Below are 14794 nucleotides of genomic sequence, written 5' to 3'. Positions count from 1 at the left end.
ATTATTACATATGGAAAAATTAAATGCTAATTTGGAATTACATTTTCAAATTTGCATTATAACTTTTAAATCTCCTGGGATTCCATAGTTCGATATGCAATGATCATTTCTACAAACCAATATACCTTCTAGACCAAAGTGTAAAGTTCTCAAAATGTTTAAAGTGCTCAACAAGTACTAGACAACACAGAGGGTTAAACAAGCACTCCCTGTTCAGGCGTCTGCAGTTAAATCCATTTTATTGATTTCCCACTGTCAGTTTCTGCATTGCATGTGCTCATTTTGCACCAGTATATTAACAAAGTTTACTTGTATGATTTCATATGAAAGGGACATTCCTTGACAACTTCAGGATAAAACGGGTACACATGTCAAGATAAATATAAGGTGAATCATATACTTCTGTTTGCACAGTGGAAACACTGTCCAATATTTAAAAAGAGAATTGGTCTTTGTGCCTCTAAACACTTATTAGGAGTCTTTTGTATGAGATATTTTCTTCCATAGCAGAGTCTTGAGATTATTCAGAATTAGAGAGTGCTCAATTTCCATCTGTTCTGCGGAACCTTTCAGTGCGATGCAAGCGTACAGCTGCTTCTCCAGCTCCTCCCTGACATCAGACGGGGCCCCTATCAGAGTGTAGTCCTTGAGTGCCTCGCAGGCTTTGGCTAAGTTTGGCCTGGTCACCTCGGGTGTGCAGCGGTGCTTGGTGAGGTCACAGGAAGTGAGGCAGTCTACCCCGTAGAGACAATCCTCGTCCACATCGCAGCGTTGCTGCCTCATGGTTTCTTGGAAGATGGCTTCAGGAACAATGTACCGCGCGTCCATCACCTTCAGGTCGTGACGGTCGTTGTAGCCAAAACTTGTGGCGCTCACATCGCACATGAGGAAGCTGCCAAATGTGCCGTGGAAAACGTCCTCGACCAGTTCCAGCAGTCCGATGGAGATCTTGGCCTTGTGTGGCCAAGAGGGGGTGAACCATTGGTCCATGCTGCGGCGCAGACCGGCAGGAATCCACACCTCGATGATCCAGGGCAGACTGATCCCGTACAGGGGAGAATATGGCACCTTCTCCATCACATACAGGTCTCCACAGAAGCCCAGTAACTTGGGCGTGTGCTCTCTGTCCTGCAGGACTAATGCTAACAGGAATTCATTGAGCTGCAACAGAGCCCACGTGGAGCGAGCCTCGGGCAGAGAGATGTGACCGTCTTTGTTGGCATCTGTTATGGACAGTACCTGGGTCGCCAGGTCTGCAAGGTTTGCCTGATCCCCCACTTTAGCCTGCCAAGAAATACAAGTTTAAAGACAAACTAAAGATTTTTAATTAGACTCGATGTTGAATTTTATTTATGTTTAATGAGGGCTTCCTGACCTTAAGGTGGTTGATGATCATCTCTCTGAACTTTTCCACAGAAGTCCCCTTGGTGGGCTTGTTGAAGGCCACTGCCTCTTTTCGGGGCTCCATCTCATTTCCCAAATCATGAGGAGCTTCCTGCATCTGGCACTTAATGACTCCCTCCAGGTCCCCCCAGGTCCCAGAGTACACCTAAAAGAAACATAGTAGTCCTAAGGTGAAGCTGGGTTTAAGGGATTGTTTGAAGTGGGGTTGCATGAGGTACTTCTCCATATCCACTGTAATACCTACGGTAGATGGCAGCCAACACCGCTTTACCTTGCTGTCAAACAGCACTTACAACTTGCCTCGATCGGTTTGTTTGTTTGTGTTATTGTGTGGTGTTTTAAAGTTTGGATTCACCAAGGTCACACAATAACACTAACGCATCGAGGCAGCAGTAGACCAGCAACTCTGGTGTTCTGCGAGGTAAAATTGCTGTTTTTGTCAATGGAGTCTGATGGCTTTGAAGAGAGCAGAGAGAGTGGCTTCAGTTCACCGTCAGAAAGGGCTGTCTATATAATAATGTGATACAAAATGTTTTTTTATTCATTGGAATGACCTTGATTATTTATATTTTATAGTCATTAACGTTTTACACCAACGTTAGAACATTTAGGTCTACAACAGACAGCAAACTTGAACACCAACATACTCTATGTTGAAGCACTGCACAGCAACTGCTCAGTGGAGAACATGGAGAGTTTGATAAAAAAAGACTGACCTGGCTTTTGGGCTTGACAGTAAGGCACTTCCCCAAGTAAAGCGTGTCTTTCTCACATAAGCTGCTGCAGGCCGAGCCGTCAATGACTCCTTTCTTGTATTTGTCACACTGGAAAATACAGTGGAAAAATTGGTTAACTGCACAAAGGAAAAGGGAAATAGAACAATGTTATCAGGAGTCAAGACAATAGGACTTACAATATAAAGGACAAGGTCTGGATGGGTCGATGCATATAATATGAGAAATAAAATACTCACTATTGAATTTTTGCAGTCATGTCCACGACACAGCTCTGTGTAGGACGAGTACTCGACATACACAATCCAGCTCCCCACAAACACTGCCAGCCAGGAAAAGAACAGGTACTTCATATGAAGGTAGGAAAATTTGGCCTGTTGGGAACACATTTCAAAGTGTTGTATCACTTTTTAGAAAAGATAAAAGCTTGAAAAAGAGATAAAAACTGTTCAAGATTCATTAAGCTCGCATATTAAGGTTGGGTGGTATATTACAGTTATAAATGGAAAACTGCATCTGATTCTTACTCATTAAATGATCTGCAGTGTGGATGTTTCTGGCCGGGGTGATCTGAGGCCAGTCTGTTAAAATAGATTTTTCATATGACATACATCATAATGGAGAATAATGTCCCTTCTTTCATGTGAAGAGCACACAGTGTGCCCTCACCATGAAATGTTCTTAACAAAGCAGTGACCTTTGCATTAAGCTGAATAGTCTTAGAAGCAGTCTGGGGACTTGCACTATACAGTTGCGTCAGAAGTGTTGTGTTGTCCCACACAGTTAAGATAAAATCACTGCACTAACACTCATATTGACATTTGCTGATATCACAGTTACACTGTGACATCAAAGGACATCCTGACTGGCAACATTACAAATTGGCATGATTTGTGCACAGCCCAGGAAAGGAGGTCTCTGCAGCGGGTGATTAAAAACCGTCCAGAAACATCATTGGTACCCATCTACCGAGGTGAGGTGCCTCCGCAGAGCGAAAGGATATTAAAGGGTAACTTTGATGTTCTTCAACACGGACCCTAGTTTCTCATGTTTCTTTGTTTTTTATATACATTTATTATTTCTTGCCTTCACTATATACTGCTGAAGATAGAAAGGACAGGACAGTTACTCTTTAAAAGACAATCTCACCCAGCACAGAGCAGCTTTTTCTTTTTTTTCTTCTTCTTTTCTTCTTGGGTAGCATTTAAATCGACTACAACTTGCATTTAGTTGTGTAACCCTGTGTTGTAGAATGACAAGGTGGAGCACTTTGGCCAACATCTTTGGATCAATTTTAATGACACGTGTAGAGATTACAATATAAAAGTCAATATAGAAGTCCTTTAATTTGTGTTTACAATAAGTCATTTGGCCTATGGGTAAGAGAATAGGCAGATAATAGGCATATACAGGAGCTCCAAACTGAGTTGTATCACAGAGTACATCATTAATGCACTTACTTCTAAATAGGCGCCCGGTAATTAACAGTAAATGCTGTTTGTGGTCTGGCACAGCAACAGAAGACTCTCGACTCATTACCTTGTCTTTTGATTTACTTTCTAATTCCCCAGCTGATAAATACAGTCTGCGCAGATCAATAATGGCATTCTTCCAATTGGAGAACATTAGTGAAAAATGACAGAGTTTTTAGCAGTCCTACTATTAATGATCCTTGCACTCAGTGCTTGACAGTGATGGACTTCCCCCCTCTGCCCCTTTCAGTTGCACTTTTCTTTACTGGCAAAAGTCTCTTTATCCCCCCCTCCCCTTCTCTCTGTAACACTCTGTGCTGCAAAGCTGGACGGTCACTCTGCTCTTTTCCTATACACTCACCCTAATAAATAAGCAAACTTAGCACAAGATGAGAAGTTTATTTTCAGTATTGACAAATACATTACATTTGTATCTGTCGCTAAATGGATCTTCTATCCATCTTCTGCTTTTGACACTACAGTAAATGCATAAATCAAGCTTTCAGACAGCCTCTAAATGTCCCTCTGTAATCTAATTTCTCTCCATGCACTGGCCTTTAAGCTCATTTTAGTCTATATTATCCTCTTGGTTTGAGGAAAAAGCACATCAGTACACTGCCACCACAGTAGATACTAGAGATGACACACAGGTCATGTTTCCTTCATTATTTCTAAGAATTCTTTATAACTTCTTTTACTATTTCTGAGAGTTTAACAACGTGAGGAGTCTGCACACAGGTATTTACACAAGATTGTATTTGAATGCTAATTTTGATCCTTTCAAGACTAAATATCTTCAAACCTGCATTAATTGTTAGTTGTCTTGGCCATTTGGGGGCAGCACCACAAGCTGCAAACACAAAATTGACATATTATCACCAAATATGGTGGATGTGTTGGCAAACAGTTACTCATTTATACATCTAGCAGATCTGGTACAACATTTCTCAGCTCCTTCTAATACAGCTTGGTCAGTGGCACTATGCGTCAAATCATGTTGTTTTAGTTTCTTACAATTTAAGAGTGCCTACTTTCACATTTCACATAGTGATTGATCATTTGTTAACATAAAAATACAAATTGTATTTCTGATTCAACAGTTAAATTAAGAAATAAAAATAATAATAATAATATTCAGGACATTTCAAAGGCTTTTTTGAGTTGTGCTGGGGTCATTTTAACTCACTTCTTTGCTTCCGATCTGCTAACACGTCCTGTGTGCTGTCTGGTTTACGGTCTTTAACTACAAGTCTCCAAAATATAAACATCAATACTTGGTAAATGACTTTCTGACTACTGATTTTGCTGTTAATGAAACAAGTCTCATTGACAGATTCCTATGTAATGTACATACAAATCATCTTACAAACACCCCACAGAAATGATAGAATTATAACTGACAAGCTATTTAACTCAATGCTATTTGCTGCTTTATGTATTGATTGGTTTACTTACAAATCTGACTGCAGACCAGCAGCAAACGTAACAGCAGTGACCACACAAGTGCTGCCAGTATACCTCCTATTGATCTTTCCGTAGGTGAAATGCATCAACATCAAAAGCATTATGGAAATAACACTCTGCGGGGGAAACAATGTATGGTCGGCCTATTTCTAATCAATGGTTTGTGGTTTTCATTTCAACTCTGACCGATGCATTTCTATGTCTGGGATTATGTATTGACCCTTTGTGAAGGGAGTGGGTTACACAAACGTGGCTAATGAGGTGATATTGATTGTGGCTGCTGTGACAGCTATTAATTAGAGACTGACTGGGAACTGTGGCCATGTGAGGTGGGCGGAAAGAAACGGGCAGCCTTGAACTCCTTCCTCTACACCCACCCACAGCTACTGTATGTTAGGGAGCCTGAGCATTCAAACCATTTTAACCCTGAAAGTTCTGTTACGTATCAAGCATCAAGCACATACTGTACGGTTATGATGCTGAACTACTGCGGGAGAGAGGAGATTAAAGCTGAATCTAAATCAAGAGCAGCACATTACTGTTCCGTCACTTGGTTTTTGCAGGCTGCACACCCTTCATCCATTATGTATGATTATAAAGCTATCCCTCAGAGGTTGCCGGTTAATGGGCTGCTGTGCAGAGCCAAGAGAGACGTGAAAACAGAGAAACAACAGATGGATTTGGGCTGGAGGAGTGAATAACAACATATATTCATGAAGAGTTTGCCTGACAAATATAAAATGCAGCCATACAGTATATGCATGAAAGATTGAAGACAAGGACCACCTTGGAGAGTTGTGTGTCAGTAGCATGCCTCTCCACTTGTCACAGACTGCCACACTGTCTGACACTACAAAGATCTGACTCATCACAGTTCAGGCTGCAGGCAACCCCCCGCCACACACACAACACCTCCTCCACCCACACAGAGCACACATTTCCATGCTGACTCAATACTGCGACATTAACACATGTGAACATTACTTTATCAGGCAGTTGTTCTGTCTGTTATGATGCTGTAAATCTAACATCCAGAGCATGGTGTTCACCAGACTGTCTGAGGGGCAGGTCTGAGGGAAATAAAAAGGCTGCCAAACAAGCACAGGACTTTCCCCCAGGAGACCGCTGTTTGTGTCCAAAACCTTTGCCGACTTTACGTGATGCTACGTCACTGAGTCATATGACGTACGTTTTTTCAACCCAAACCATGCTCTTTTTCCCTTTGTTGTTTGTTGCCTAAACCTAACCAATTGTTTCACGTTAAGAATGTGGTATTGTGCGTTTCTGCAAGCCTGCTACGAGGCTGATATGAAACGTATTAATGAAACATATTTGAAATGTTGAAATTCAACGTATCCTTGTTTTGCAGAAACGTACAATGCAAAAAAAAATGATTGCGTCTTGGTTGCCTAGAACTTGGAGGATTTATCTCCAACCTACATTTGGTTTGATACAACATCATCTCAGTTTACAGGTTTTGGGGTATATTTATAAAGCCTCAAAATCATTGATGAAATCAGTCAAATTGGATTTTGACCAAATGTTAATTTTCATTTATCTCTATATCGATTGTAATGTTGCCTGAGATGTTGCATTTTTTGTTGTATAATTTTCAGAAGAGGTCGTTATAGGGCCAACAAGATATCAAGAGTTGGCCGTTTGTGCAGCTTATTTATGACCAGGAATTAAAGTTGATAATATACAATATACTGTATGCGTGACAACATCTTATTTTTTTTGTTATTGCTTTTTTTTTTTAAATACTCCACTTTTCCATTACTATTTTTGTTTTAACTAGTATTCATATTTTATTTAAATATAAAATACAGAAGATTACCTTATACATTTTAATCTATGAGACGAATACAGCAGCACCTTTAAAGGTTCAGTGTGTAGTTCTGAGCCACCTGCTCCACAGAAACAGAGGACAGAGTTTCACCTGTAAACTGGCTCCATACAATCTAAAGTCATCATCATCAGAACCATCAGTTATTAAAAAACATCTATAGTATGTTAACCTGTTCATATTTGAGTAGTTTGTCATATTTATTGCATTCTACAGCTATACATTTCTCTCTTCTAGTGTTTCTAGTGTATTTACTGTGTATTTCTTCACTCCTGTGTAAACCTGTCTGTCAGTTCATTCATCAAACTCCTGAAACTCTGAGAGCCGGTCTAAATACCATTGCTATCTAGCAGAGCAGCCTCCTGGCAGCGATAGGAACAAGACGATGCTGCAAGTTATTTTCTAATTTCTGCCACTTTGGATTTAATCAAAACAAACTATGAAAACGTGCAGGGATCATGGATGTAATGTTGACAAGCCCTGAGTCTGCCCGAGTCAGACAGCTGTACTGAGGCAGACTGGAGCTACACTGACTCACTATTCATCCTAGGCATTACGGGCCGGAACTGTCAGTTAGCTGATTGCAGTAGATCTCTGCAACACAGAGACATCTTTGACATGTCATCACTGTTACCTCTTCACACTCTGTTGATAATGTCAGTTCATTGTTTTACCTTTTTAAGTGTAACTTGGCAGATCTTACACACTGTACCTTTGAATAGAAATGGAAATAATAACATAACTAATAATGTTAACATGACTTGCTAATTTGTTGAAAAATGTAATTGCATTTAAAAAGATACATTTTCAAAACGAGCAAAGCTGAAAATCCGTCTCAACAGATGTCACTATACAGAATCATTCATGGTTTTATACACTTCACATTTAAACTTTGTGTTTGAACTTCACAGCATGATATGAAGCCATAAGAGACCAAATTATCTTTTAACCCCAAGTGAAGGGAAATAAGCATTAGCAGGAATATTGTGCTAAATGAAAGACTTTTGTGTTTTTGTAATATGTGTACTTGATTGCAAAATATAAAGAAAAAAACAAAACATAATCTACATAGGAACAAGATCAACATTTCCGGCTTGCTGGACTCGTCAGTTTGTGTATTTCAGTGGAAATAGCTTCTATCACTAAATGACACTTCTGAAGTTGTCACTGGAAGGCTGAGGTGGCCTAGAAAACTGAGCGATGCTGGTGGCTGTCCCTGGAGACTGTCTGTTTCTCCCTCCATTCACTGCACTTGACAGTTTTTGTCTCTAACATCCAAGGGCACAGGCAGGAAGCACACGGCAGTAGCTGAGCGATAAGCAAAATTAGTGACGCAAAAGTGGTAAAATGTCTCAAAGATAAATGTGTGTTGACTTTCTTACATTACATTCGTTCTCAAAAACACAGAGAGCACAATCATACACTGTACACATCATTTTTCATTTTCTCCCCCTCAAGCATTCCCCGCATACAGTTCTTACCTCCAAATTCCCCCAGACCCAGAACAAATCACACTGCCTCAAACGTCAAATAGCACCTTATCAAGGAGTATATACTAAATAAATCAATAAAGGGCAGGAGGGTATTAAAAAACAAGTAGTGTGCTGAAAAGGGAGCCAAAGGTCAGAGGAAAGAGTTAAACATCTATCATTTATCAAAATGGATTTGAATTTCTCAGGATGTTCCCAAAATAAAAAGTTAATTTTCTCCCATTTTAATAACAAAAACCACCAGATCCCTCAACCACAAAGAATAATTTGGAATATAAGGTGACTTCCAATCCATTAGGATTATCTCATGTGCAAAAAGGGTTGAGATTCAAATGTTCTTTCTATGAATGATCTAACTGTGTGGATTTGGGTTCCTGAGACCTCCATGTGTCCTTGAGGGGCTTCCCTGACAAAGTTTAATTTTACTTATGAGGTATGCCACTGTGGACTTCACCTAATTTCACTCACATCAAACTGTTGCATAATGTTTAAGATGAGGATAAGCAGGGCAGCACCATGTCAAATACAGGATTTGATAATCATTTTAATATTTGCAATGTTTAATCTAAGTGAATGACGGTAAAGCATTACTTGTTATGTCACAGAAGGACACAGTGAATGGCTCCTGTAATGTAAGGTGATGATAAAGTTTTGCAGCCTCACAAACAGCCTTTTTTAAAAACATATGGCTGTACCAGCTTAGATGTACCATGGACCTGGTTGCTACAGCAACGGGGATCAGGAGGATGGTTGATTCCTGTCGAGCATCAAGTGACTTTATGATTCAGCCTGAAACACCGACACAGTAACGCCTGCACATTACCGTCAATCCACATGCAGTATGAAGGTCAGGGGATAAAGTAGTATAGGCTGTAACAGTAATGAGTCGCATCGCCGCTTCTATCTACCGGTAACATCTGAGTGTTTACACATTCCTATATCTTACACTGAGCCGGGATTTCCCAGAAGCTTACCTGGATGTACAGAGGCTTTGTGAAGAACCCCCATGGAAACAGACCTCTTGCCATGGCAAATGCAGAGCATCTCACCAGAGCTGCAGGAAGAACATTCGGCGCACACTTCCCCACGGTATCAGGCAACGCCTACTGGAATATCCCTGCACATTTTCCAAATATAAAACATTACAAATTATGTCGGCTGCAGCAGCGTGAATGTGCGTTCGGCTGCGGCGACGCGGCATACTGAGCTGTGCCGTCGACTGCAGCGAAGTGAGGCTCACATTGGACTTGTGGGGCGTTTGGACCAATTACAGAGAGGAGGACGGGAAACAGTTAGTAACCTCCTGTGGTTCATGTAAAAATATAGCTTTAGATGCTGACTGCAGGCGTGCTCGGGCACAACAATATTGTTTGAGAAAGAGGGAAGTTCTTTACGTAGCAGACAATTTGGTTAGGTTTTGGCTCTGTATTTTTGCCTAAATGTTGCCTAAATTACCCACCATTCTAAAAGTATGTGAAAACCACATGTGCTATTGCTTATTAGCCTATATGTGAAAATAGCCTATATTAATGTCATATAGCAACCAGCTGGTGAACATAATGAATCATTTAGCAGATAAGGAGCCAGATATTTCTTAGGTGGTGGAGACCAACACATGCAGAGCTAATAGGGAAGGCAGTTCCCATAAGTGAAAATAAATTGTGTGTATCAGCCCCATGATTAGAATCCGCCCCAAAATGTAACAGGTTCTTTCTTGGCCCATGCTACACCCTTCCACCAAGTTTCATGGAAATTGGGCAAGTAGTTTTTTCCATAATTCTGCTGACAGACAAACAAACTAGCAAACCGAACCCAAAAAAAACATGACCTCCTACTTGGCGGAGGCGACAAAGAAACACACACACACAAAAACAGAAAGTAATTTCAGGCAAACTATCACAGTCTCATTGGGAGATGAGACAGATCTCTTGAGGTGTTTCTTCAGGGACATGATGTCTCACAGCTCAGAGGGAAGCTTGTGTCAGGAGGAGGATGGAGAATCAGAAGCGTTGTCAGCTCCAACACCACAGTGGAAACATGAATCTCACATGCTTGTTTTGATTTATATTTTATTATTACTGCTGCCAAGGAGGTTATGTTTTCAGTTTGTCTGTCTGTCAACAGGATTATGGAAAAACTACTGGCCTGATTTTTATGAAATTATGTCGGAATAGTTGGAAAACTACTTCCCGACTGGGAAAATTCACATGAACAATCATCAAGTCCGAACAACAACTATTATTGACTATTATTCTTTTGTCTATAATTTTGTACTAAAACTACCTTAAAAGTGTGAGATTTCTAAAATCTGTGCTCTACTAAATTTGAGAAGGCGTTGACTCTGCAGTGGGATGTGAGATCTCTCTTGCTGGCATCATATAAATGAAAAGCTACAAGACTGAAAGACTGCGTCTCAAGGGAACGCACCAGCTAAAGGTAATGGGCACTCAGTTATACAACACATTAGCATGTGCAGCTTGTGCATTAACGTCCATCAGAACAGACAACAGTCTAACTTTCTTTGATTGTATTTCATGAAAACGCGTCGGCAAGTGTGAAAAAACGGATATAATTTGTCTTGAAATGACAGATTTTATTGCACAAGACTAAAGAGTGCAAGAAGCACAACAGAGCTGGGATAGCTGCATGGCTAAATTCTTTATAGAGAGAACATTAGGAAAGACGGAAACAAAGCTGGCATCAATGCCTGGAATATTGGATTTTCTGGGAGAAGAGCAAAGAGTTTGGAGGAGAGTTATATGAGTCTAGGGGACACAAAGTGGATGCAGATAAGGTATTTCCTGTGATTATGTAATGATGATTGCCTTGAGGCCCTTTGAGTGGGAAGAAAAAAAAAATCTATTTCCATATAAGAACAAACAAACAACAACCTTGCTGAAGCAGAGACGAAGGCATTGGCACCACTGGAGAGAGAATGTCAGAGAAATACTGAGATAGATGGGCTTCAGATGCTCTTTGGATGCCTTATTAAGGCAAGTATAGATAATTATGCACATCGCTAATATAATGAAAGCCTTCTCCTCAAACATAACCTTTCAGAATAATTAACACTGGAAAACATCTGCAGAGATGTCCATGCTTAATCCGGTTTACTTTTCATTAACAACAATAATCCTTGTTTAGTCCTGCACCTGCTCATTACCTCGTCGCTCCATTAACATCCGTCACCAGACAATAAGTAGCCGAGGGAACAAATGACAGGACGCTTCTGTCACACAGCCGCACCAGAAATAATCTCAACATTTCTGATTTGGAACAATATATACCTGCGCAACAATTATCATTAACAGAGAGATCGTGAACACAGAAAATGATTCACAAAAGAGAAATTATACTTTCTTAAAGCTGCTTTGTTGAGAGAGTGCAGACAGACTCACGGAGAGATATATCTGGTGATAGCCTTCCCTCTCATGGTGACGCTCCTGTATTACATTTTTACATCTGTATCCAGCGTTCTTGAGTCACACATGGATATTGAGAATGTGTGGGAGTGGAAATGTCAAGAGCTAGAAGGATGCAAGAGATCTCACATCGAGAATGTTTGGCAAATATTTTCCAGTGATTTCTGTCTAATTAGCTGATTTCAGATTTAGAGACAGTTCTAACTGTAAGTCCTACATTTAAAAGGTAATACAAACATAATTATTTCACCTTAGAAACATAGCTAAAGTACAACCATGTATGCATGACAAAGATGCTGAAAGACTGATTCATGCGTTTACTTCAACTGTAGTGAGGTTTTTACTGGCCTCATGAAAAAACCCAAAAGAAAATCACTGAGAGAGAGACTTCAGCTCATGCAAAACTCTGCAGCTCATCTATTAACCAGAACCAAGAGAAGAGAGCACATTAGTTTAGTTTTAGCTGCTCTGCACTAACATCCTGAAACGTTCAGAATTGGTTTTATGGTCCTCTTCTTTACATACAAAGCACTAAAAGGGATTTAGCTACGTTGCAAAATCCCTTTTGAACTATTTTACTTTGCGATCATCTGCTGCTGGTTTATTGAAGGTTCCCCGCAATAGTTGAAAGATAATCAAGGATGCAACCTTTTTCAATTACGCCCCAAAGCTCTGGAACCCCTTACAGACATCAGGGAAGCCAGCTCACCAAATACTATTTTTAAAGAAAGCGAAAAAGTTATTTTTTCACATAACTAGATTTCTGTCTGTACTTTCTGAGAAGGCTGGGGTCCTTCAAAATCTGCAAAAAACTGCTGTTTATGTTCTACCAGTATGTGGTGGCCATTGCTCTCTTCTATGCTGTGGTGTGTTGGGGAGGAAGCAGCAAGAAGAGGGACGCTGGGCGGCCGGACAGACTGGTGAGGAGGGCTGGCTCTGTAGTGGACACAGAGCTGGACTCCCCGGTGACAGTAGCAGAGAGAAGGACCCTTGACAAACTGTTATCCATCCTGGACAACGCCCACCACCCTCTGCACTGCACATTCACCCAGCAGAGGAGCGTGTTCAGCGGCAGACTGCTGTCCCTGTCCTGCTCCACAGACAGGCTCAAGAACTCTTTTGTCCCCCTGGCCATAAGACTGTACAACTCCTCTTGGTGATGGCATGGGGATTCCAACATTCCAACAATTATTATTTACATTATATTTACTATTACTATATTACTATATTACTTTTTAATGGAGGGAGGGGGGGAGATGTATAGTGTTAAATAATTATATCATGTATAATGTCGTTAAGCTACTGGATGCATACATTTCCCTCGACATGAATGAAGTATCTCTCTCTCTCTCTCTCTCTCTCTCTCTCTCTATCTATCTATCTATCTATCTATCTCTCTCTCTCTATCTATCTATCTATCTATCTATCTATCTATCTATCTATCTCTCTCTCTCTCTCTCTCTCTATCTCTCTATCTATCTATATCTCTATCTCTCTCTCTCTCTCTCTCTCGGTGCATGCTGGGAGTTTGGTTGTGTGAGTGAGACGCTGAGCAGGTGCTAATTCGATACTTTCTTTTTCTTACTTTATTTAATAATGGGTTTTGATTTAACTTAGTTCATTGGTGACAGTTTGATTTAGTTTACTTTTTGGTGCGTTTGGGTGGATAGTCGGGTGCTCTTGGGTGTTTTTCTCCTGCCGGTGTTCTGCCGGCCGGCGTCTGACGTCATGGCAAATGGAGACTATACCAAGCTAACGAGGAAGCACGGGATCAAAATATCAGCCGGCTTCCCGTGTAGCGTTGAGGAGATCGGGTTAGCTGTGGGAGACAAGGTCGGACATGGCAGTGTGAAGTCTCTGGCGCGGATGAACGGGGCTGTTGTCATCTTCCTGGACCAGGTGGAGCGGGTGCACCGCGTCATCGAGACAGGTATTACGGTGAGCGGAGTGTTTGTGCAGGTGATGCCACTCACTCTGCCCGCAACCAAAGTGGTAATATCTAATGTCCCTCCGTTCATAACCGATGAGTTTCTCAGCAGAGAACTATCCAGACACGGGAAAGTTGTTTCCCCGGTAAAAAAGATTCTGTCTGGATGTAAGTCTCAGTTGCTGAAGCACGTAGTGTCTCACCGAAGACAGCTCTATATGATACTGAATAACCGAGATGCGGAGCTCAACCTCCGCTTCCACGTTAAGGTAGATGATTATGAATACGTGTTATTTGCAACTTCATCGGTCATGAAATGTTTTGGTTGCGGGGAGGAGGGACACACCGCGAGAGCCTGTCCGAAGCGCGGGGGTCCAGCTCCGCCTGATCCTGGAGGAGCGGCTGCCGCTCCCCCGGCGGGGGGCTCTTCGCCGGGAGAAGCCGCGGCTTCGGAGGAGGGCTCTCCGCTGGGGCGGCCGGTGGCCGCTCCACGCGCCGCGCCAGGACGCGCAGCTGCTGTGTCCAGCTTTGTACACGGGATAGGTGGTGTTAATTCACTTGGTGTGGTGGAAAAAAATGGGGAAAAAAAACAAAAAAAACAGGGAGAGGAAGTGCAGGGGGTGTCAGGTGGTATGGGAGGAGAAGAGGTAGAGGAGATAGGTGCTGTAGAAGAGATGGGTGGTGGGGAAGAGGTAGGTGGTACAGAGGAGGTTGGTGAGATGAGAGTAGAAGATTTAAAGGAGGTAAGTGATGTAGCAAAAGAGGGGGGGGATGCAGAGGAGGTGAGTGTAGTAGGAGTAGGAGAGGTAAAGGAGGCAAGTGAGGCAGAGGAGGTGAGTGAGGTAAGGACAGAAGAGGAAAAGGAAGCGGGCGATGTAGTTGAGGAAATGGGTGGTGTAGAAGGAGAGAGGACAGGAAAAATACAGGTTCCGTGGAGTGAGCAGGTAGAAGAGGCAGAGATGGAGGAAGAGGTTAAAAAAACAAAACCTGCCACAAAACGGAAAAAGAAAAGTCAGAGTGCATCCAGTGATGCCA

At 41.6% G+C, this 14794-nt stretch overlaps 1 protein-coding gene across 1 annotated transcript; it reads right to left on the bottom strand.

The window, feature by feature from the left end:
• Positions 1–82: 82 nt before the first annotated feature.
• On the bottom strand, positions 83–9658 carry dipk1ab (divergent protein kinase domain 1Ab). The gene is made up of 5 exons (XM_029430558.1): positions 9385–9658; positions 2378–2512; positions 2121–2228; positions 1376–1549; positions 83–1284 (listed from the first exon to the last, which is right to left on the bottom strand). The coding sequence occupies exons 1-5, from the start codon at positions 9436–9438 to the stop codon at positions 472–474; spliced, it is 1284 nt and encodes a 427-aa protein (XP_029286418.1). The 5' UTR covers positions 9439–9658; the 3' UTR covers positions 83–471.
• Positions 9659–14794: the final 5136 nt, after the last annotated feature.

Source organism: Cottoperca gobio, chromosome 4 (genome assembly GCF_900634415.1).
Source record: "Cottoperca gobio chromosome 4, fCotGob3.1, whole genome shotgun sequence".
Taxonomy (NCBI): Eukaryota; Metazoa; Chordata; class Actinopteri; order Perciformes; family Bovichtidae; genus Cottoperca; species Cottoperca gobio.
This window is presented reverse-complemented; position numbering and strand designations above follow the sequence as displayed.